At 54.1% G+C, this 20,863-nt stretch overlaps 1 protein-coding gene across 1 annotated transcript in view; it reads right to left on the bottom strand.

Moving 5' to 3' along the window:
• Positions 1-20,863, bottom strand: part of LOC143691880 (uncharacterized) — a 413,566-nt gene that overhangs the window by 345,232 nt on the left and 47,471 nt on the right. The window contains exons 3-4 of the mRNA XM_077172665.1: positions 17,048-17,234; positions 5,686-5,694 (exon numbers count right to left, since the gene is read on the bottom strand). Of these exons, the coding sequence (XP_077028780.1) occupies positions 5,686-5,694; positions 17,048-17,234 (196 nt within the window). The remainder of the gene's footprint in view (positions 1-5,685; positions 5,695-17,047; positions 17,235-20,863) is intronic.

Raw genomic sequence — 20,863 nt, 5'->3', positions numbered from 1 at the left:
GCAAAGACTCAGACTGGAAAGGAACATCCAGAGTACCTTAAAAGCCTTGAGTATCTCAAAGTATTAATGAGCCCCACTGAGTGTCAGTACAAAGCTCTCAAGGGACTCATTAAAGCAGATAATTGGGGCCATGATTAAGACAAACCTCTCCCAGAGTCTGTATCAAAAGGGAAAAACCAAATACCTTAAAAAAATTGAAGTATCTTGAAGCATTAATGACCTCAATGATTGTCATTAGTGATTAAGGCTCTCAAGGGACTCATTAAAGCAGATAATTGGATGCTGTGACTGCACAATCCTTCTCATAGAGTCTGTGGCAAAAGGTAAGCACCAAGTACCTTAAAAAATTGAAGTACCCTGAAGCATTAATGAGCCCACTGAGTGTTGTTACTGACAAAGCCTCTCCAGGGACTCGTTACAGCAGATAATTGGAGGCCATGATTGCACAAACCTCTCAGAGACTCCAAGGCAAAAGCCAAAGCCAAAGTCCTTTGCAGGGAGCATTCAGGAGCCCCCAGGGCCATTGCTGAGCAAAGCTCCCCAGGGACTCCTTGCAGCAGATCCTTGAGGCCACTGGGATGTGGGCTAGGGGGGGATGCTGAGGGCAGCACAAGGGGCTGACAGTGCCCAGCCTGGCTGGGGCTGTGCCAGGAGGCCCCAGGGCCTCAGGACAAGGTGTCTCCTCCCAGCCCTTGCTGGCACAGACCCTGCTGTGGCCCAGGGCACCAAGACTTGGCTTCTCTTTGTCCCCACCTGTCATCCCTGCCTGCAGTTCTCTGCTCTGCCTGGGGCCTGGGGACACTTGCTCAGTCATGTCCCTCAATGGGACCCATTAAAAGTGCAAGAAAGTTTGGAGTTGGATTCTGCCTTGGAGTTCTGGAGAGGTTTCTTCAGCTGCCTCTCAGGGACTGATGTTCAGGGCCTGAGCACAAAGCCCCAGAGGCTCATTAAAGTCCTTGTGCTGTGTCTGTGCTGCTGAGCTGTGCTGGGCTCCTGGCACAGAGGCAGCTCCTGCTCACCAAGAAGAGCTTCAAAAGCACATTTCTCTGGATGAGCAACTCTTCTGCCAGCCCAGCAGGGCTGGGGCACTGCCTGCAGCCAGCCCGGGCACAGCACAGAGGCACAGAGAGCTTCAATCAGTCAGGGCTGGGAAGGGGCTGAGAAGTGCCTGGGGCACAATCACTGCCAGCCCTTGGCACAGGAACCTCTGGCTGCAGGACAATGCAGCTGCAGCTCCTGGAGCCATCTCCTGCAGCTGGAACATGCCAATGCCTGCAGAGCCTGTGAGTACAACTCTGAGTAATTATGGTGCAGGGGAGGTGAAATGCTCATGAATCTCTAACATGCTGAGGGGTTCTTATCAGTCCTAGAATATTTCTAGGGCAAGGATTTTGTTCAAAATGAGGAAATTTTCTAAGATTAGGTATTCAGTTTACTCCTACTGGAGAATGGCAGGGAGGAGGGGATACATATTAAAGGTTAATTCTGAATTATTAATTATGAATTTTGACAAGAGCTTCAGACATCCGAACTGTTACTTTTAGTGATCAATAGGTTCACAGGAGATCCCTAATGTGCTTCCAGCCCCTCTGCCCATGGACAGCAGCAGCATCACCTTTGCTGGAGCCATCAGGCTCAGTCTGAGCTGTCCTTTCTCCAAGCTGCAAACAGAACCTGCCCCCAGCCAGTGCCCTGCAAACAGGCAGGGTTCTGTAGGGCCAAGGAGAGTGCACAGAGATTTGGGGGCTGTGGGTGCTGGCAGGGAGAGATCAGGCACAGGGAAACACCTGCAGGAGGGAAATCTGCAGGAAGCAGAGAGAAGATCAGGCAATGAGAGAAAACAAACCCCAGCAATGCTGTGGCAGGGAGAGTTGAGAGATGCCCACAGGAGCCCCTGCAGTGCAGCCCCTCCCTCTGAACAAGCCCCCTCCCTCCTGTGCCCCAGCCAAGCCTCTGCCCTCAGGGCTGGGGCTCCAAGGCGTGCAGCCCCTCCTGTGCAGGCAGAGCTGCAGCAGAGCCGTGGGGCAGCTCTGCAGCCCCGGGCCCAGTTCCCTCTGCAGAGCACAGGGCTGGGAGCAGCTGCCCGGCCCTGGGGGCTCTGGCAGGGGCACAGCTGGCTCAGGGTGACGCTGTCCCCAGGGCCCGGCTCTGGGCAATGCTGTCAGTGCAGCCAGGGAAGGAGCTGCATCTCCCTCAATCCAATGCCATCAGAAGGACACTTGGAAGTCTCCCTGAGATTTCAGTCCAAGCTGGGAGCTTCAATCCAGGGTGCAAACTTGTCCTAGAGCATCTCTGAGTTATGAGATTGATGGGGAGAGGCAGAGGTGTTGTGACACTGAAAATGCTGCTGGGTTGGTGAAATGAGCTACGTGAGTCCTTGGCTATAAATGTGGAGCTGGGCTGAGGTGGATCCATCTGCTCTCAGCAACACCTGGGGGTTTGTAAGAGAAACTTGGGAGTGTGAACATCGTCCATTTGAGAAAAGTGAATGCTGACAGAAACTCCAAACAGCATGAAGGGACAGACCATCTCCTCTAAGGCTCCACTCATCATCTTGCCACAGAGAATTCACTCTGTTCTACGAGAGGGCAGAAATAATGCTTAGGGTTTCTACTATCCAAGAATACCAGGAGAGACACTGGGGGAGATTAAAAAGAAAACCTCAGAACTCTTAAACACAAAAGCATGTCCATGTATGTTACAGAGGATGGTATATGAGAAATGGCTTTGATTTTGCTTGCAGCTATCTCCTCTAACACTTCACTGTCCTTTTCTCCATGAACAGGTGCCCATGTGCAGCCCCAGCAAATGTCCAACAGCAGCTGCATCAGGCACTTCCTCCTGCTGGCATTGGCAGACACGCGGCAGCTGCAGCTCCTGCACTTCTGCCTCTTGCTGGGCATCTCCCTGGCTGCCCTCCTGGGCAACGGCCTCATCATCAGCGCCGTAGCCTGCGGCCACCACCTGCACACGCCCATGTTCTTCTTCCTGCTCAACCTGGCCCTCGCTGACCTGGGCTCCATCTGCACCACTGTCCCCAAAGCCATGCACAATTCCCTCTGGGACACCAGCAACATCTCCTACACCGGATGTGCTGCTCAGGTCTTCCTAATTTTCTTCTTCCTGTCAGCAGAGTTTTTCCTCCTGACCGTGATGTGCTACGACCGCTACGTGTCCATCTGCAAACCCCTGCACTACGGGACCCTCCTGGGCAGCAGAGCTTGTGCCCACATGGCAGCAGCTGCCTGGGCCAGTGCCTTTCTCAATGCCCTCATGCACACGGCCAATACATTTTCCCTGCCCCTGTGCCATGGCAATGCCCTGGGCCAGTTCTTCTGTGAAATCCCACAAATCCTCAAGCTCTCCTGCTCCAAATCCTACCTCAGGGAACTTTGGCTTCTTGTAGTTACCGGTAGTTTATCATGTGGCTGTTTTGTGTTCATAGTTTTCTCCTATGTGCAGATCTTCTCCTATGTGCAGATCTTCAGGATCCCCTCTGAGCAGGGACGGCACAAAGCCTTTTCCACCTGCCTCCCTCACCTGGCTGTGGTCTCTCTGTTCATCAGCACTGCAGTATTTACCTACCTGAAGCCCCCCTCCATGTCCTCCCCATCCCTGGATCTGGCCCTGTCAGTTCTGTACTCAGTGGTGCCTCCAGCCCTGAAGCCCCTCATCTACAGCCTGAGGAACCAGGAGCTCAAGGCTGCAGGGTGGAGACTGATGACTGGATGGTTTCAGCAACATTAAACTGTTGGCCAATTTCTGCCAATCATTTGTAATACAAGTCATCTTTGATACTTCTTTTTGGTTTGGTTGTGGTGATATTTTTTCTTGGTTTTAGGAATTCATATTGTCCATTAAAATTGTCACTGTTTGTACCATTTCTCATTTGGTTTCTCTCCATTTTCCCTATGGCCACAGACTGTGCCAATGAGGGGCTGCGCTCTTGGTGCCTTTAAAGGAACTAAAGGATCTCCCAGCAGAGTTTTCTGCAGAGATGCCCTTTTGTTGCCTTCTCTGGAGCTGCAGCAGCAATGTCTGTGTGCAGAGCTGGGGCAGATCAGTGCTGGCCCAGCAGCTGTGCCCAGCAGCAGCAGCAGCAGCAGCACTTGGTGTTGCCAGTGCTGCTGCCGTGGCCCTGCCCCGCTGCCCTGGTGGCCCTGGTGTTGCTGCAGGGCCTGAGTGCTCTCGGGGCCGGGCACAGCCCTGGGGGTGGCAGTGCCGGGGCTGCAGCAGGGACAGGCCATGGGCACTGCTGGGGCAGCGCTGACGCCTCAGGCCAGGCCCTGGGGGCTCCAGGCTCCTTGCCCAGGCTCTCTCAAGAACACGGCCAGGCCAATGCTCAGCACAGAAACCCCCGTCAGCAGCCCCAGGCTGGCCGTGGGCAGGCTGGGGGCAAACAGCATGGCTGGGGCTCTGCAAGGGCCCTGGGCCAGACGGGAAGGAGCAGCAGAGCAGGGGCTGATCCATGCCCAGTGCGCTGCACAGCCCAGGGCAGCGTCCCAGAGCGTCCTCATGCAGCTGCCAACAACATCCCCCCTCTGCAGCCCTGGCCTCTCCCCCAGCTCACACAGGTGCCCCATCCTTGCAGGCACAGACACGGCAGCACTGCCTCAGCAGCCCCTGTTTGCATTGCACACAGCAGGGCCAGCACCCCCATGCTGTTGCTGTGGGGACATGAACCTGAGGGAGCACAAATGCCATCAGCCCCTGGGGCCAGCAAGGCCTGGGGGACACCAGGGAAACCACTCAGCTTTGTCCTGGCCTCTGCACTCAGCCAGAAAGTTTGTTCCCATCAGCTGGGAGTTTCCTGTGCCACTGCAGATGCTGTTGCTCAGAGTCAGGGCTGCCTGGCAGCCACCCCCAAACTGCCCTGAGCATTTCCTTGGCTGCACCTTTGCTTTCTCCATTCCTCCTGGTTTGAATTTCTTCTTCTTGCCCCGCCCTTTTCCCTCCCCTGCAAACAGCCCATCCCTGTTTGCCCTTTCCTCTCTGGCCCCACTCCCCATTGCAGTTCCTGACTTGGCACCATGGGAACGTCCCTTGGGCAGCAGGATCATCCTACAAGTGCTGCAGGAATTGTCTGCAGGCTCCTGCAGTGCCTGCTGCTGCTCCCTTGCCAGAGGCACCCCAGGCCAGGGGGGCACATCTGGGCTGCTGTGTCTGCCTCTGGGGCTCCCTGTTCTGGGCAATGAGGAGGAGCTGCAGAGGCTCTGCAGGACTGACAGGATGGGCTTTGGGGCTGCCAGGAGAAGCTGAGGGACCTGGGCTGCTGGAGCTGCTGAAGAGGAGGCCCAGGGCTCATCCTGCAACTGCTTCAAGGGTGGTTTCAGAGAATCCCAGAATCAGAAAAGCTGGAAAAGTCCTTGGGGATCATCAAGTCCAACCTGTGCCCTGACACTGCCTTGTCTCCCCTGAGCGTCCTCTTCTCCAGAATAAACAACCCCAGCTCCCTCAGCAACTCCTCACAGGACTTGTGTTCCACACCCCTCCCCAGCCTTGTTGCCCTTCTCTGGACACGCTCCAGCCCCTCCATGTCCTTCCTGAATTGGGGGGCTCAGAACTGCAAACAGCACTCGAGGTGCTGCCCAGACAATGCCCAGCACAGGGGAAGAATCCCTGCCCTGCTCCTGCTGGCCACACCATTCCTGATCCAGGCCAGGAGCCATTGGCCTTCTTGGCCACCTGGGCACACTGCTGGCTCATGTCCAGCCTGCTGTCCATCAGTCCCTGCAGGTCCCTTTCTGCCTGGCTGCTCTCCAGCCACTCTGTCCCCAGCCTGTGGTGCTGCAGGGGTTGTTGTGGCCAAAGTGCAGGACCCGGCACTGGGACTTGTTAAACCTCACCTTGTTGGATTTGGGCCCTGGATCCAGCCTGTCCAGGGCCCTGTGCAGAGCCCTCCTACCCTCCAGCAGATCCACACTCACACCCAGCTTGGTGTCACCATGGTTCCATGAGGCCCCTGAGTGTCCCAATGCTCTCCATGGTTCCATGAGTCCTCCCAGTGTCACAATGTCCCTTTGGTTCCAGGGGACCCCTTGGTGTCACAATGTCCCTTGGATCCTTGGGCCCTGCAGTGTCACAATGGTGCCATGGTCCCCTCAGGCCCTGCAGTGTCACAATGGATCCTTGGTTCCATGAGGTCTGGCAGTGCAGCAATGCTCTCCTTGGTTCCACAGTGTCACAATGGCCTCTTGGTCCCAAGGGCCACCACGGTGTCAAACATGTTTCCTTCATTCCAGGAGTCCCTGAGGAGCAGCCCTGGCCCCTTGGTTCCATGGGGCCCTGCAGTGTCACAATGGCCCCATCCTGTCACTAGGTCCTGCTCTGTCACAATGCTCTGCATGGTTCCACAAGGCCCTGAAGGGTCACAGTGGCCTCTTGGTTCCAGGAGGCCTTAGAGTGCCACCATGAATTCCTTGGTGCTGCAGTGTCACAATGGAGCCCTGGTGACACAAGATCCTGCAGTGTCACCAGGGACCCTTGGTTCCATGGGGCACCACAGTGTCACAATTGTCCCCTGAGTTCCCAGAGTCCTTGCAATGGAGCAATGGCCCCTTGATTCCATTGTCCCCAGGCTCTCCCAAGGGTCTCCTTGGTTCCACAGTGGCACAATGGCCCCTTGGTTCCACAAGGCCCTGCAGGGTCACAGTAGCCTCTGTGGTGCCACCAGGACCCAGACTGTCACCATGGACTCCTTGCTTCCATCCAGCCCCACAGTGTCACCATGGCCCCTTGGCTCTGTGCTGCCATGTCGTACACAGTGTCACCATGGTCCTCTTAGTGCCACCAGGCCCCGTAGTGTCACAATGGCCCCTTGCTTCCCCAGGGCCCTGCAGTGTCACAATCATCAGAGAATCAACCAGGCTGGAAAAGACCTTGGAGAGCATCAAGTCCAACCTGGGACCCAACACCACCTTGTCACCCAGACAATGGCACTGAGTGCCACATCCCGTCTTTCCTTATAAACACTTCCAGGGATGGTGACTCACCCACGTCCCTGGGCAGCCCATTCCAATGCCCAATCACCCTTTGTGTGGAGAATATCTTCTAATGTCCAGCCTATGCATCCCCTGGTGCAGCTGAAGGCTGTGTCCTCTTGTCCTGTCACTGTTCCCTGGGAGAAGAGCCTGACCCCCACCTGGCTGCACCCTCCTGTCAGGGAGTTGTAGAGAGTGATGAGGTCTCCCCTGAGCCTCCTCTTCTCCAGGATAAACAACCCAGCTCCCTCAGCCACTCCTCACTGGACTTGTGCTCCAGACCCCTCCCCAGCCTTGTTGCCCATCTCTGGACACACTCCAGCCCCTCCTTTTCTTTCCTTAACTGAGGGGCCCAGAACTGGACACAGACCTTGGCATGCTGCCCAACCAGTGCTGAGCACAGGGGAAGAATCCCTGCCCTGCTCCTGCTGGCCACACCATTCCTGATCCATAGGAGATCCAGTGATTGGATGAGGGAAATGGTGGGGAGGAGGTGGGGACAAAGCATTATTGATTGTCAGCCATGAAGGGTCTTCTTGATTTTCATATCTATTTAGACTGCAATAGAAGGTACTGGGGATCAATATCAACTGGACATTGCTGATATGAATCTATAAACAGGAAGAGAAAACAGGACAATTCACTTCTCTCTGCATTCTTTTCAATACAGTATATTCACCTTTAATAAATGTCTGAAATCTGTTCAATTAACCACAGAAGGATTGAACATTTATATGATTCCCAGGGGTTTTTCCTGTTCAGGTGTTTTGGAACAAATGTTTACGTTCCTTTTTCAGTGATTTCCTGAACTGAAGAGTTCAAGAAAGAAGATGCCTCTGGAGTAGTGAATTCATCAGCAACCTCCAAATGGCTTAGGATCCATCCCCATGGGAGCAGCAATGAACAGAAATGGGCACAGCTTTGTGGCTGCCCCAGCTTTGGTATGGGCCCTGGGCCTGGAGCAGGAGCAGCTCTTGAGGGCCCCAAGGCCGGGGCTCTTGTGCTGCCCTGGGCAGATGAGATGGCAGCAGGGGCTGCAGAGCTCTCAGCACCTCAGGCTGAGGGGAGCAGGGCAGCCAGGGAGCCTCATTTGGCCTTGGCCAAGCACCTTCCCCCATGGCTGGGGCTGAGTCCTGTGGCAGCTGCAGCTGCTGCTGTGGCCTTGGCAGGGGCTGAGGCCGTGGGGCCAGTGGCCAGAGCAGCCTGGCCTGAGCAGAGCTGTGGGGCCAGAGCCGGCTGGGCTGGGCTGGGCTCAGAGAGGCCCTTGGTGCTGCCCAGAGCTCAGGGCAGCTGGCAGAGCTTGCAGGGAGCTGGGCTGGGCTCCGAGAGCCTGGCCCAGAAACCATCAGTGTCCATCTCAGCCTGGCTGAGCGTGCAGGGGCAGGACTCAGGCCAGGCCTTGTGGGGCAGGGCCAGCGCCTGTGCAAGGCATTTAATATCCAGCAGAGGAATGACTTTTGCATTTGATGGAGCTGTGCCTTCCCTTGGCTTTGTTGGCTGACAAGAAATGAACATCCCTCTGTGTCTCAGGCAGCTCCTTCTGCAAGGAAAGCAGGTGGGAGTTGGAGCCAAGGAGCTGAAAGCTGCAGGTGCAGCCTGGGCTGGAGGGAGCTGAGATTTGCACAAGGCTGCTCTGAGTGCCAGGGCTTGGATGGGGGAAATGGTGGGGTGGGGTTAGGGACAGAGTCTGATTGATTGTCAGCCATGAATGGTTTAATTTTCATATCTATTCAAAGGGTATGAGGAGGTACTTGGACTCAGTGTCAATTGCAGATTGCAATTTAATTAACAGGGGAAAAAAACTAAACAGGTCCTGAAAAATCTTTTTCTCACTGTCTTTTTAAATATATTGCATTCACTGTGGATATACTACTGAGATCTGTTTAATTAACCACAAAAGATTTGGAAAATTAAAATCAAATTATTCCCAGAGGCTTGGCTTGTTCAGGTGTTCTGAGTGTTCATGAGCCCTGGGACACTGAATTCCTGCACTGAAGAGCTGAAGGCTGAACAAGCCTCTGGAGCAGTGAAATTCAGCAGCAGCCTCCAAGTTGCTGAGGATGTCAGCAGCCCCCAGTGAGGCCATCCCTGCCCAGAGACCGTGGGGGAATGGGCAGACAAGGAGAGCGTCCCTGGGGCTGGGGCAGCACAACTCAGAGGCACCAGCGGCTCCAGCTGGGCAATGGAGTGTGGAATGTGGCTGGGAAAGCCCTGCCTGGGCTGGGCCAAGCAGCACACACAAACCCTGACCCCCATCCACTAAAAAACACTCTCAACGAGACAATTAAAAGGAATTAGAATTGTTTGTGTACACTGAGTTGGATGCACTGGAGAAATATCAGCAAGAGATTCTCAGGAGCTCTAAACAACAAAAGAGGAACTTTACTGACAACTTTAGAATATCAGAGAAACTTTGTCAAAAGGTTTAATACAACATTCAATTAACAAGAAACACTTCTAATAACATTAACTTTGCTCATTCAATTTCCCAAACTCTACGCCTGTTCCATTTTAGGTTACTCAAATTTTGCAAGAAGAGGGAATAAGAGGAAGACAAATAAGATTTAGAGAAGCACACAAACACCTTGTAACTCCTGGATACCAGCAGAGTTCAGATGGAAATTCCAAGAGGATCCAGGGTCAAGATGTGTGCTTGCCTTGTGGTCAGCCTTCAATAGCCCTTGGTCTCCCTGGGCCCTTCCCCTAGGTGGGGCTTGGGCTCATTTGGTCCCTCAGGAGCTGGGCTGGGGCTGCAGAGGTGGCTGTGGAGCATTGCCTGTGCTGTGCCAGGGACTGGCAGCCACTGCTGGGCTGGGATAGAGGCTCTGAGGGGATTGGGGTTCCAGGGCAGGGCAGGGCTGGGCTTCCAGGGCAGGGCAAGGCTGGACCTGTCCCTTCCTCCCCCACACATGAAATGTTTCCAGCCAGCAGTCTCCTCCAGTCTGTCACAACAGGGAATGTTGGAGGTGAAATCCCAATTCTGGCCATTGGCGCCCGGCGAAGAAGGATAGTTCGTTTCCATAGGAAGGAAAGCCCAGCGCCCCAGTATTAGAAAGGCAGGTGAGAGCCCCAGTAGGCCAAGGCCAGCCAGACTTGTCAGGAATGGCAGATCTGGGAGCAGTCTTTGTATTTAGGGAATTTAGGAGGTGGAAGCCCAATCTTGGCCATGGGCACATGCAGAAGCAGGACAGTTCTTTCCCATAGAAAGGATAACACGGAGCCTTCCCCAGTGTTTTGTGGACAGATGGGAGGTGACCCTCATGAAACCATTGCCAGCCAGACTTGTCCTGGCAATATTCCTATTGGAACAATCCCTGCATATAACGATATTTGGAGGTCAAGTCCCAATTCTGGCAATGGGTGCCTGTAGACAAAGGAGAGTTCTTTTCCATAGGAAGGAAATCATGGAGCCCCAGTGCTTCAGCAGCAGAAGAGAAGAGACCCTCAACCTGCCAAGGTCAGTTGGACCACCCAGGTGGCTCCTGGGAGGCCAAAGCTGCGGGGCCTGTTCTGTGTTCCCTTGGTTTTGTGGGACCCCACTGTGTCACATTGGTGCCTTGGATCTATGAGGCCCCACAGTGCCATAAGGGTGACTTGTTTCCATGGGGTCCAGTAGTTTCAAATGGCTCCTTGATAACAAGACCCTCAGTGTCACAATGGACCCTTGGTTCAATGGGGTCTCACAGTTTCACAGTGGCCCCTAGGTTCCATAAGGCCCTGCAGTGTCACAATGGTGCCAATGATTCCATGAGGCCTTGCAGTGTCACAATGGCCTCCGTTGTTCCCCAGCCCCCACAATGTCACGGGACTCCTCTGTTCCATGAGCCCTGCAATGTCAATATGGACCTTGGACCCTGGGGGTTTGCAGTGTCACAATGGTCTCCTTTGGCTCCACAGTTTCTCAATGGACCATTGATGACTCGAGGCCCCTCTGTGTCACCCTGGAGCTTTGGTTCCATGCAGCCCTGCAGTGTCCCAAAAGGCCTCTTGGTTTCAGGAGGTCCCACAGTATCACAATGGTCGTCTTGGTTCTGTGGGGACCCCCAGGGTCACAATGGTCTCAGTGGTTCCATGAGGCCCCACAGTGTCACAATGCTTTGCTTACTACATTGGGCCTCACAGAGTCACAATGGTCCCTTGGTCTCACAGGGCCCACGGTGTCACAATGGTCCCTTGGTTCCATGGGCCCTGTGCTGCTGCATTCCCCCCTCCCCTTCTCAGGCCGCCCTGCCAGCTGAGAAATGCTCCTTGGGGCTCGGCCTTGGCCAACAGCCCCTGGGCTCAGCTCCTCTGCAGCTCATCACAAACACTGTCTGCTCCAGGCACTGCTGCTGCCCAACCAGCTCCTGCTTTCTGGAGGAGCAGCCCTGGGAACTGGTTTTGTTCCCTCAGTGGCACAACATCCCTGTTCTCACCCTGCCAAAGAAAGCTGTTGGTGCCAAGTGCGGCCAGGATGAACCATTGCTGGGACTGAAGCCCCTCTCTTGGGGCCCTGCAAACAGCGCTCCAAAAGGAGCCCTTGGAGCTCTCCTGGGCCAGCCACTCCCTCTGAGTGAGGCCTCTCCCAGCCGGGAACTCTCCCGTTTGCTGCACTCGGGGATCCCCAACAACAACGGAGCCTGGGCCGATCCCCCCACTCCTCCAGGCTCAACCCTTCACCCGCTGGGGAGATGCCAAAGGATCCACAGGGAGCATTTCCTGCCCTGAGAGGAATTTCTCCCAGGTGCCTTGCACTGAATCTTTGTGTCTGTGTGCACACAGGAGTGCCTGTGCTGGGGAAATGTGGCAGAAATGCTGCTCTCTGAGGGGTTTGAGTGCCTTGGACAGCTGAGTCAGTCAGGCCTGTAAGTAAGGGTGAGTCATGAGGTCTAAATGAAGTTAAATGCTTCTAAGAGTTGTTCTTTTGCTAAGGTATTAAGTTTAATTTAATTTATTAGCTAAGTTGAATATTAAATGTTATTCCTCTGTTAAATTGCTAAGTCATATGTTTTAAGTTAGGTTAAATAGTGTTAAGTGCTGTTGTTTTGCTAAATTGTGAAATATATGGTATCAGTTAAGGTTAAGGTGTATGTTAAGTCCTGTTAAGTTTGAGCTCTGTTAAACTTTTAAGCCGTATTCCTTTGATCCTTGCCCTCACCATCCTTTTGTCACACACACACGCAGGGACAGTTCTTGGTTCATTTCTGGTTTGATTGCCTGGATTCTGTTTGGTTTTGTTGTTGCTTTGTTTCCTTGGTGTGCCTGAAGTGTCCAGTCAGAAGCAGAGTGACTCTTGCCAAGGAACTTTGTGCTGCTGTTGCTTAATATTCAATCTGGTTTTTGCTGATCCTTTGCTGGGGATATTTTCAGCACTCTCAAGGCCTCGTTGGTACCAGGGTGAAGGAGCCCTGGCCCAGGCTCTGGCCCTGGGGGACACGGGGACGCTGCCGGGGGGTCCCTGTCCCCCTGTGCCACCCCCAGGGCCTTGGTCCCCGTCCCCGTGTCAGGCTCTGGGGTCGATCTCGTGGAACATCCTCTGGGGGAGGCTGCAGCGCCGGGGGCGGGGGGACCCGGGGGGACAGGGGACCCCGGTGTGCACGAGCAGGGTTGGACTGCTCTGGGGGGAACTGTGAGGGGGCCGGGGCAGAGTGACCTCCCCAGTGACCTCACACAGCCCCTGTGATGTCACAGAGCCAACTCTGAGATGCCACCCTGTAATATGATACAGCTGCTCTGTGATGTCACAGAATTGTCTGTGATGTCACAAAGTCGCCCTATGATTTAACAGTCTGTACTATGATATCACAGCCAGCTCTATGATGTTACACAGCCACCCAGTGATGTCACAACCCACTCACTGATGCCCCAGATACACACTCTATGATGGCAGAATGTTCTCTATGACCTCATACCTTTTTCTATGACATCACAGACAGCTCTGTGCTGTCACAACCTCCTCAGTGATGCCACAAAACCCTCTCTGTGATGTCATACTGCAACTCTGTAATTTCACAGCACACACTTTGACCTCACAGCCGGCTCTATGATGTCATACAGCCATGCCATGAGGTCACAGCCTGCTCTGTGATGTCACAGAATCCCCTCTATGATGCTGTGGCTGCTCAATGACCACACACGACAAACTTTGTGATGTCATAGCCCAATCTGTGACCTCACACAGCCCACTCTGGGATGTCACACAGCCCCTTGCTGACATCACAGCTGCTCTGTGCCTCCATGACACAGGCACAGAGGAGCTGCTGTGACACAGCCCCCTCTGGGACATGCCACAGCCCCTGCCAGTGCTGAGCCCCTGGGAGCTCTGTCTGTGCCCTGCTGGTGTCCCTGAGGGGTCCTGGCAGTGCCCCAGCCCTGCTGGGCTGTGCACAGGAGCTGCTCCTGGCCAGAGCTGTCTCTCTGCAGCTCTGCTGCCCTTGCCAGGAGCTGCCTCTGGGCCAGGAGCCCGGCCCAGCTCAGCAGCACAGACACAGCACAAGGACTGTAATGACCCTCTGGGGCTTTGGTGCTCTTTGCATCAGGCTCAGTCCCTCAGAGTGTGCTCAAAGAACTTCTCAGGGACTCAAAAAGAGAGTGAAACACTGAAGTTTCTCATACTTTAAATAGATCCATCTGAGGGACAGGACTGAGAAAATGTCCCCAGGTTCCAGGTAGAGCAGAACACTGGTGGCAGTGATGACAGGTGGGGACAAGCAAGGCAAAGGTGTCTCTGGTGCTGAGCAAACCTGCGCCTCTGTCCCTGCAGGCTGTCGGCATCCCCCGGCTGCCCCACCTGGCTGGGCCCTTCCTTTGCTGACAGCTCTGCCTCCTGCCTGCCCCTGCCTGCCCACACAAAGCCTTGGGCTGCTCCAGGCTCCTGCTGGGGGACGTGCTGCACCACAGCCCTGTCCTGGCAGGGAAATTCCATTCTCCTGGTGTTCACTCTGGGCCTCCCCAGCTGCCCTTGGTGCTATTGTGTCTTCTTCAGGCTCATTCCCACTAGGAAGAAAAGCTCCAGCCTCTCTGGAACCACCCTTCAATCCCTCCCAGGCTATTCCTGTTCTGTCCTCAGTCTCCACCCCACTGACTCCAGAGCCTGCAGACTGTCCCTGCTGGTTTTATGATGAGGCCTCCAAACCCCATCTTGGGAGATTTTTGGGTCCTCTCCAAGGTCTGTGAAAATGGAAAAATAGAGATCAAAGTTATTTTCTCCCAAATCTTGTAGTGACAAAACAAGGGTCAATATCTCTAAACTGAATGAGGGCAGATTTACATTTGTTAGAAAAGGAAATATTTTACAATTATGAAAGTGACATGAAACTGCAACTGTTTTTCCAGAGAATTGGATGCCCCATCCCAGGAATTGTCCAAGATCAGGAGCTTTGTGCAACCTGATCCAGTGAAACCCCCTGCCCTCCCCAGTGACAGAATTCCTGTAGTGTGGGTTCTCTGATGTGCTGGGTGCCCTCACAACACTTCTGACCACAATGTCTGCTGAGGGCAGCCAGGCTGCTGCAGGGGCAGTGCCCTCACAGCCATCACCATGGCAGCCCTGTCCCCTGGGCCTGGCTCTGCCCTTTCCTCTGCTCCTGCCTTGCCTCTGCTGGCATGAAGAGTTTTGTCATTGATATCTTGTCCCCAAGGTGCTGGGGCCAATGGCTTCCCAGTCAGGCTCCTGAAGCAGAAGTGGCTTTTCAGAGGCCAGCCAGGAATGAGCCCTGAGGCAGCAGCTCTGCAGTGGTGGCCACCAGGCCGGGCTGCCAAGGGAGGCTTCTGGCCATGGGCTGCAAGCAGCTGCTGCTGCCAAGGTGCCTTTGGTGCCTCAGGCTGTCCCTGGCACAGCTCCCAGCACGGCACTCTGCCCTTGTGCCCGAGGCCTTCCCTGTGCTGGGGCTGGCCTGGGGCTTTTCCTGCAGCGGGACCTGCCCTGCTGATGGCACAGGAAAGGCAGTTCCTGCTGGAGCAGGAGGCTCTGCCTGCAATGGGCTCCAACAACTCCAGCAAGGCCCTGTTGACTTCAAAATTCTGCCTCTTGCACTATATTCTAATAATTGTTATAGCTCCTGTACTGTGGAGTAAAGAACACTGCTAAAGATCTTTCTGCCCAATCATGATCAGAATCAATCAGAGCTGTATTTATAAAAATTTATCTGGTATTCCATCATTAATCCTGCGGGACAAATTGTGTTAAAGTTCAATTCCACCTTTTGAATCTTTTACACCTTTGACAAATTCTGGGGCTGGGATTGGATCCAGCTGCTTCCAGGCTCCTCTCTTAGAAGGAATTTTAAGAGTCTAGGGGCCCTGCAGGGGTTTGAGGATCCATGGGGGCTTTTGGGTGTCATTTCTCCACCTCATGACTCAACAGGAGTTTCTCCAATAAAGAAACAAACCTTTTGCCTGAAGCTCCAACTGTGCCCATGACAGGAACCCCAGTAAGTGTCTGGGACATCCTGGCTCTTTGGCAGTCTGGGGACTCCTGGGATGTCACCGTGGAGCCCCCGTGAGTGCCTGTGACAGATCGGTGCCTTTGCAGCCCAAGGTGCCCTGGGATGTCACCATGGAGTAGCTGTGACTGCCTCGGACCACAGGGCTCTTTACCATCCCCAGAAAGCCCTGGGAGGTCTCCATGGAGCCCCTGTCTCTGCCTGTGACATTCCAGCTCTGGAACAGCCATGAGACTCTTGGAAAGTCCCCATGGAACCCCTCTGAGGGCCTGTGACAAATCTGATCCTTAGCAGGCAACCATAACCAGGACCCTGTTGCTATGGTCAGTTTCCATGGCAACCATCCCCAGCCCCCTGTTGCTATGGTCAGTTTCCATGGCAACCATCGCCAGGATCCTGCTGCTATGGTCAGTTTCCATGGCAACCATCACCAGCCACCCTGTTGCTCTGGTCAGTTTCCATGGCAACCATCACTAGGCCCCTGTTGCTATGGTCAGTTTCCATGGCAACCATCCCCAGCCCCCTGTTGCTATGCTCAGTCCCTTGGCAGCTCCATGGAGACCCCATGCCGGGGGTGGTTTCCATGGACACCAGCTCAGGCCTGCAGCCAGAGCCCGTTGCCATGGCAACCATTGGCAGCCCCATCCCCAGGCTGATGGGATCCCAGAGGCACAGAATTGGCTGAGCTGGGGGGCACCCATCAGGATCCTCCAGTCCAACTGCTGGCCCTGCACAGGACACCCCAACAATGCCAGCCTGGGCCTGGCAGCGCTGGCCAAACGCTGCTGCAGCTCAGAGAGCCCTGGAGCTGGGACCCTGCCCTGGGGAGCCTGGCCAGGGCCCCAGCAGCCTCTGGGCAAAAACCTTTTCCTGACATCCAAGCTGAGCCTGCCCCGACTCAGCTGCAGCCGCTCCCTCCACTCCTGTCCCTGGGCACCAGAGGGAAGAGGTTCCCACAGCCCCAGCCAGGGACCCGCTCCCAAGGCTGCTGCCATGGCCACCAGGGCTGGCACCAGCTGGGATGCTCGGTTTCCACGGGCCGGGCTGCAGGAATGGGATTCCCCAATTTCCTGCTCCCGCTAAAACCGCACTGCCCTTGCTGCCCTCCCGCCTCCCATGGAAAGCACATAAGGCAAAGATCCTGGGATGGGGTAAGAACAATTTATTGGGAACAGCCAACAAGATAGGAACAAACAGGAACAGAAACAATATTGATAACAGAAGGGATAAGGAAAAGGATTTACAGGGAAAACTACAAGGTCAACGACTGCGTCTTCCTGGCCATGTATTTCCTCCTGTCTGGAAAGGACACCCTTCTCCTCAGGGAGAGAGTCCCTTTCCTGCCCCTGGCAATGACCTGAGGTGGGAGTGAATGTAATGACAGGGCCATTGCCACACCCTCATGTTCTTCAATCCCACATCATATCATCAGCAGGGGTAGGAAACAGTACAAGTGTCTTCCTAGCATGGATCAGAGGGAAATGGATCTCCCAGGGCTTTTCCCAATATAGATCCTCCAATGGGGGATGAAGCTGGAGCAGTACACGAAGCTCCTCCTGCACTTGGGGCATTTGCAGGACTTCCCTTACTGGTGCCTCTGTTGGTGTTTGGTCAGGTCAGAGCTCTGGGTGAAGCTCTTCCCACACTGGGACACTCGTAGGGCCTCTCCCCAGTGTGGATGCGCTGGTGCCTGATGAGGGTGGAGTTGTGCTTGAAGCCCTTCCCACAGTCAGGGCAGCGGAAGGGCCTCTGCCCGGTGTGAATGCGCTCATGCAGGCGGAGATTTGAGCTGGTCTGAAACCTCTTCCCACAGGTGGGGCACTCGTAGGGCCTCTCCCCAGTGTGGATGTGTTGGTGGATCTGTAGCTGAAGCCCTTTCCACACTCCCCACACTCGTAGGGCCATTCCGCAGTGTGGATCATCTGGTGGCTGATCAGGCTGCTGCTCTGCCTGAAGCCCTTCCCACACTCCAAGCACTTGTGGGCCTTCTCCCCATTGTGAAGTTGCCCATGGGCCACCAGCTCTGAGCTCTGGCTGAAGCTCTGTCCACCTTCCTGGCTCAGGGTGGGTCTTTCCTCCTCAGAGCACCCTGGGCTGGGTTTGGAGCTCCTCCTCCTGTGGGATCTCTGGAGCCTTTCCACTATGTTGGAATTCTGCATCGTGGAGTCACTCAAAATGGCCTCTTCCACATGGTTCTGCTGTGGGGATTTGTCCTCCCTGGTCTCCATCCTCAGCTTCTTCCCTGGGGGAGGAAGGCCAAGGAGAGGATGGGATTTGCCTCCGTGCCAGAGGGAAGGGGAAGGAGATCCCCCCAGTGCATCCCCGGCAGGACGGGGTTTGCGGCAGGGTTGTCCTGCAGCCGGGGGCTGTGCTGGGCTGGGAGATGGAGCAGGAGAGAGGGGTAAAGGGGCATTGACTTCCTCCTCACCTGCCTGGGTATCCCACGGCTCCTTCCTCTTCCTCGCAGCCTCCTCCTCCATCCAGTCAAGGTTTGGGGATGGGAAATCCTGTTTTGGGAACCAAAGAAAGGGTGCACACATTGTCTTTTGTACAGGATTTAAGGGAAACCTGGGGGAGAGTCTAAATCAGCTATACAATTTAAAAAGAAAATTTAGATCAGGGCAATGATACAGAAACACTGCCTTAAACTGACAGAGTCAGGATATAACCTGACACCCTGTTGCTGGTCAGGCTGGTGGCTGCAGTCCCATTAAATGGTGTCTGCAGTCCTGTTGGAGTGATGAGCGTGATTCTGTCCAAGCAGTGATCCTGTAGAAGGGTCTGGTCTTCCTCTGAAGGTCCAGGGGTGGTTCTGGAGCTCTTGTCCTCTGGGAATCCAGTAGGCAAGCTGCTCCTGGTGTTGCAAGGCTCACCTTATATGCAGGTAGGAATGCTTGGACCCTCCCCCTGGGCGGAGCATCCCACAATGGGAGGATGGAATTTTATCAGTCCTGCAGTGACACTCAATGGGCCCTTCCCAGAAGATCTCTCCCCTGGAGGGCGTTATCAGGGCTGAGTCATGGAAGAGATCAAGAACACTGCCCCACCTGTTTATAGCAGTTGATGAAGATGGGGATTGAAAACATGCATTTGGTTCCATCTTACACTGCAGCCTGAAACAGTGGGGGAATCCCTGCTCAGGGGGTGAACACCACCCCCCTTACCCAAACTGGCTCAGGTGTAAAACCCCCACCCCGGGAAGGCCACACACACAGGGGACAATGTCACACTTGCCCTGCTCCAGGGCAAATGGCATCTCTCTAATATTTTCTTAACCAGATTTCAAAATTATTTTGGCACAGTGAGTTCAGGGCACTGTTCTTTGACCCCAGTTGCCTTTGACTACAGCATGGTTCCTTCCTCTGAGGAGGTTGTGGGTCTCTCTGGAGGAACTCTTGGAAACTTGGATGCAGCTTCGTCTGAGCGACCTATGGGAGAACTGATGAGGAAAATGGCTGTTGTGGGACTGGAGTGTAAAGAAAATATTTTGTTGTCCCTCCTTGAAAAGTTTGTTAAAATCGCTGGAGGAAATGGAGCAAATGATATCAGCAAGACTGACAAGGTTCATTCACCACATGGTGAGGAACACAAGGCTGCTGAAAGTCCCACAAGAAGCCCTGCTCAAGTAGCTAAATTCCCAAATAACTAATGAATTCCTAGGCTTGGGTTTTTTGCCAAATGTGAGAATCATTATTCTCTTCATCCCTGTCACCTTTGTGACAGCTACACAGAACTTCCAATTCCTTTTAATAATATCTTTAATGGGCCAAATTTACACTTTTCTTTAATTGTAACCTGCCAGCAGCTGAGCTGGAGCTGTGCAGGAAGCAAGGAAACTTGGAATTGCCACAGAATTGCTTCTATTGTCAGCCGGTGCTGCGGCGGCTGTGGGGCAGAGGGGTGGGAAAGGGGGTCCGGGGTGGCAGTGGAGGAAATGCCGGGCCCGGGGGCTGAGCACAGGGCTGAGCACGCAGAGATGGTTTTGTTCTTGCTGAGCTCGCACTGAGCCAAGGCCTGTCCTGCCCCTCATTCGGCCACGCTGGGGAGGGGCTGAGGGTGTGGGGGAGCTTGGGAGGGGACACAGCCAGGACAGGAGATCCCAGCTGACCCCAGGGATAGCCCAGACCATAGGACATCATGATCAGCGCATGAAGTGTGGGGAACAAGGAGGAAGGGGGCACATTTGCAGTGAGGGTTTTGTCTCCCCAGGTAACACTTAGGCAGGATTGGGCCCTGTTTCGCCAGTGGGCAGGGCCCGCACCAAAGACACAGACACCAACTTAACTTAAGGAACAGTGTAATTTAGATAATGCAAATTTGCAAAAAATTACCAAAGTATTAGATAGGCAAAGCAAATAATCATTAGTCAATAATTCCAAAAGAGAAGATGTTGAAATGAGTATCACACAACTGTCCATTTCTGGCTGCAGGCTCTGGAGATTCTATCTCTGCCTTCAATCAGGGTTGCATTCCCTAAAGAATCCTGGTACCAAATCCTGCTTTCCAAGGCTGGAACAGTGTCTCAGGTTTAGCTGGGTGTGTATTCAATTACCCTCTGTTAAAGCTGGGGCAATTATCATCTGTTAATTGAGCAGTTTACTTTATCTCTTCCACATGAATCCTCCCTCCAGGGAGATATCTTCTGTTAATCGGCCATTGAGTGTCACTGATAAAAATTCCATCATCCCATTGTGAGAAGATCTGCCCAGAGGGAGGAGCCAAGCATTCCTACCTGGATATAATCTGAGAATGTGAACAACAGAGTCAGCCTTTTCCCACAAGATTCCCAGAAGAGCAGCTTCCAGCTCCACTGGATCCCAGAGGAAGACCAGGCCGATCGACGCCACAACTGGACCTTCAGAGGAAAACTCCACCCACCTACAGGATCACTGCTCCAACAGAACCACACCTGTCCCTGCAGGAGCACTGCAGCCACCATTTAACAGGAGTGCTACCAACACTCTGACCCACAGGGTGTCAGGTCGTATTCTTACTCTGTAAGTAGTTTTTAGTACTACTGCATTTGTATTTTTAATTTTCCTTCTGAAGAACTGTTATTCCTATTTCCATAGACTTTGCTTGACAGCCCCTTGTTTTGAAAATTATAATTCCAAGTGAAGGGATTAACATTTTCCATTTCAAGGGAGTCTCCTGCCTTCCTTAGCAGACACCTGTCTTTTCAAACTGACACAATGCCCTGGGACAGCCAGGCAGGTGAGGAGGAAGTCAGTGCCCCTTTCCCCCTCTCTCCTGCTCCATCTCCCAGCCCAGCACAGCCCCCGGCTGCAGGACAACCCTGCTGCCAACCCCATCCTGCTGGGGATGCACTGGAGGAATCTCCTTCCCCTTCCCTCTGGCACGGAGGCAAATCCCATCCTCTCCTTGGCCTTCCTCCCCCAGGGAAGAAGCTGAGGATGGAGACCAGGGAGGACAAATCCCCACAGCAGAACATCATGGAAG

Source organism: Agelaius phoeniceus, assembly GCF_051311805.1.
Source record: "Agelaius phoeniceus isolate bAgePho1 chromosome W unlocalized genomic scaffold, bAgePho1.hap1 SUPER_W_unloc_1, whole genome shotgun sequence".
In the NCBI taxonomy this organism is placed as follows: Eukaryota; Metazoa; Chordata; class Aves; order Passeriformes; family Icteridae; genus Agelaius; species Agelaius phoeniceus.
This window is presented reverse-complemented; position numbering and strand designations above follow the sequence as displayed.